Raw genomic sequence first — 2,971 nt, 5'->3', positions numbered from 1 at the left:
AAAATAAAGCTGATATAAATAAACATGCATAGATTCCTACGAAACAGCTTAAATATTCAATAAATCACAGTTTTCTCAAGATTTTTTATTTTAATTTTTCATTAATTTATTGAAACAAAACAAATTTAAGGATTTTAGAACACTCTATTTTGTTAGACTTCTAAGAGATTTATGTAATTAAATTTTATTTGAACTTATAACTACTATCGTTATACAAAAGTGTAGTTTTCCTGTACGGTTTCTTACATTTTACTCTTAGAATATTTTATTGAAAAGAACCCAAACTTTATTCATTTTGTCCTTACACAAACAAATTTACAAAAGATAATAATATGGTATTTGATATTTTCCGCAATGCAATATTTATAAAGCTCACAACGTCTTGGGCCTGATCATCATTTCCACAAAGGTAAGCGAGTCGGTCCAATAGTCATGCCAGCTACCCCAAGTAATTCCATTAGTTTTGTTGTCTCTGGAACGACCCTCCTTATAAAACTTTCCATTTAGTTGGCTGTAATTTTAAGTAATTATATTAATATGGATCAATTGTTAGTGAATTAATGTTTTTACCTGTATGCACAACGTTTATACCACCAACCACCCCTTTCACCTAAAGCGCAATTGCCATTATTATTTTGATCATTATCTCTGTCAAGTGTAGTAAACTTTTGGTTCCTATGGCTATCTAGAGAGTCTCCGACTGTACCATTATATGTCCCTATCGACAACTCATACGACTCCAGTTCACTTCTAATCTTAAATTCATCATAATGAGCGTAGCCTGTGGATCCGTTCACCATGCCAAGTTTAATGTAAAGTTCGTGAGGACGTTCCCGGGTCATAACATGCAGTTTCTCAAGCCCGATAAAAAACTCTCCTCTATTATTTCCGAATCCTTCCTTATAGTCCTTCCAGGGTCGATCAAAGTTCTCGGAGCCGTCAAAACGTTTTTGAATAGTTAGCCAACCATCTGAACTGCAGGGAGCTTCGATTGTACTTATCCCCCTCAGGTTGATTTTGTAAATATCACTAGGACCTTCGCTGGGGCAGGAGTCCTGTCGATTGCACTTCAATAGATCATCGGTTATTTTGCTCATGGATTCCGTACACAATTTGTTGTTAAATGTTAAATTCACTACCTCGGCATTTTTAGCTTTTATCAATTCTGCTTGATTATTGATTTGGGAACCCATGATTTCTAGCCTACTTTCCAAATCTTTTACAGTTTCGGTCAGAGATTTTACTCTGTCGTCATTATTCGTAATGCCTTTGAATTGTTGTTCAATTTGACCACTGATCTGAGAGTCTCTGTTTTTTATTTCACCCTGCAGACTTTGGATACTTCCTGTCAATGTCTTGATCATTTCACGTTGATAATCGAATTCTCTAGTTTGCGCATCTATTAGTTTTTCTACTTGGTTTTTTAAATTCTGAAGTTCTTCGTTCTTTGTTGCTGATTCCTCAAGTTGCCCATTGCGGTAGAGAACGGGCTTCAGAATAGAAAAACAATATCCAATGCACTGATTTTCCGTTAACTGACCCGAATCTATTTCCGAAAATGGGGCTCCCGTGGCAGAAAGCTCATTTAAAAGCCAAAACGACAGAAAAAACGTGAAGTACGATTTCATTTTGCTGGATCCGCCAACTTTATACTGATCTCAGCACAGGCCTTATGTGCGGCTTATATAGGCAGATCGGCGCTTTTTCGGAACGATAAGCTGACATAGGTATGTTTTGTAATCATAGAATAATACCATGAGTTTCTAAGCTGCGATCAGCCGATGACTGCAAACGTTATCTTGTTTTCAAAGTTTTGAATTTTTCGAAGCTTTTTGCCTTGACCTTTGCCCCTTTTCCTCCAATGTGTGCAAATAATCTCTGGGATTTTCACAGTGGTTTTAAACAACAAAGCGTTTCAAATATATATTGCCTTATTTTCTGAGGGCGATATGAATTCGTGTTGATATATACATGTATTGCAATCTTTTCTTGGAGTTCTATAAAAATGAATTATTTAAATAAACCTTTAAAATATGAGAAAAAACTACTCAACTAATGTACACTATACTATTTATTGTATGATTCATTTCATTATACCCTTTCAGAGGGTATTATCATTTCAGTCAGAAGTTTGCAACGCAGTGAAGGAGACGTCTCCGACCCCATAAAGTATATATATTCTTGATCAGCGTCACTAGACGAGTCGATGTAGCCATGTCCGTCTGTCCGTCCGTTTCCCAAAAGTCTTCTTTCTTTTGCAGGTAGTATAATAGCTGTCATAGGAACGATCGGAAAATTGGTGGGAAAATAATATGAAACAAATTATAGGTTCGGTGTTTTTTGACATATTATCTTATACTATTGGGAATATAATTTTTTTTATTTTTAAGAATTTGGTATTAAATTTAAATATTATAACTGCAAGGGTATACAAACTTCGGCTTGCCGAAGTTAACTTCCTTTCTTGTCTTAAGTTATATATTATCGATACGACTTTTTTATATATTGTCATAACCCACATTGTTAAGCCGGTAACAGAATTGCGCCTGAAATTTGAATTTTAGTATTGACCATATGGTAATGTGCAGATTCCTTCAGATTCCTTCAAAGCAGGTTAGATATTCACCAAATCATATACTATGTTTATGCTATGAATTTCATGCATTCTCCCATACATGAAATTATAATAGCCCCTGTTTATAGAACACAGACAAATTCATGAAATAATATTAGTAAAGCTGTCAAATTTTTTGAATTTGATATAGAGTAGTAGGCTGTGCTTCAGCATTTCGTACATTGGGACTGAATTCATAGTCAACTTTCGTGTGTTATCGAATTCATGATATGGTGTTTATGCACACACGAATTTGCTCATTTCATGAATTGATTTCATGAAATAGGCATAGCATAAACACAGTATCGTCACCGACTACCTCTCATCGAGTGCGGACGTCTGTAACTTTTCTCCCGG

General features: G+C 35.1%; 1 protein-coding gene across 1 annotated transcript; it reads right to left on the bottom strand.

Moving 5' to 3' along the window:
- Positions 1–221: 221 nt before the first annotated feature.
- LOC119556979 (fibrinogen-like protein 1) lies at positions 222–1,508 on the bottom strand. The gene is made up of 2 exons (XM_037869497.1): positions 571–1,508; positions 222–511 (listed from the first exon to the last, which is right to left on the bottom strand). Exons 1-2 carry the CDS (start codon positions 1,362–1,364, stop codon positions 373–375), a joined length of 933 nt encoding a protein of 310 aa, XP_037725425.1. The 5' UTR covers positions 1,365–1,508; the 3' UTR covers positions 222–372.
- Positions 1,509–2,971: the final 1,463 nt, after the last annotated feature.

Source organism: Drosophila subpulchrella, chromosome X (assembly GCF_014743375.2).
Source record: "Drosophila subpulchrella strain 33 F10 #4 breed RU33 chromosome X, RU_Dsub_v1.1 Primary Assembly, whole genome shotgun sequence".
In the NCBI taxonomy this organism is placed as follows: domain Eukaryota; kingdom Metazoa; phylum Arthropoda; class Insecta; order Diptera; family Drosophilidae; genus Drosophila; species Drosophila subpulchrella.
The sequence above is the reverse complement of the archived record's forward strand: the minus strand, read 5'-3'. Positions and strand labels throughout refer to the sequence as shown.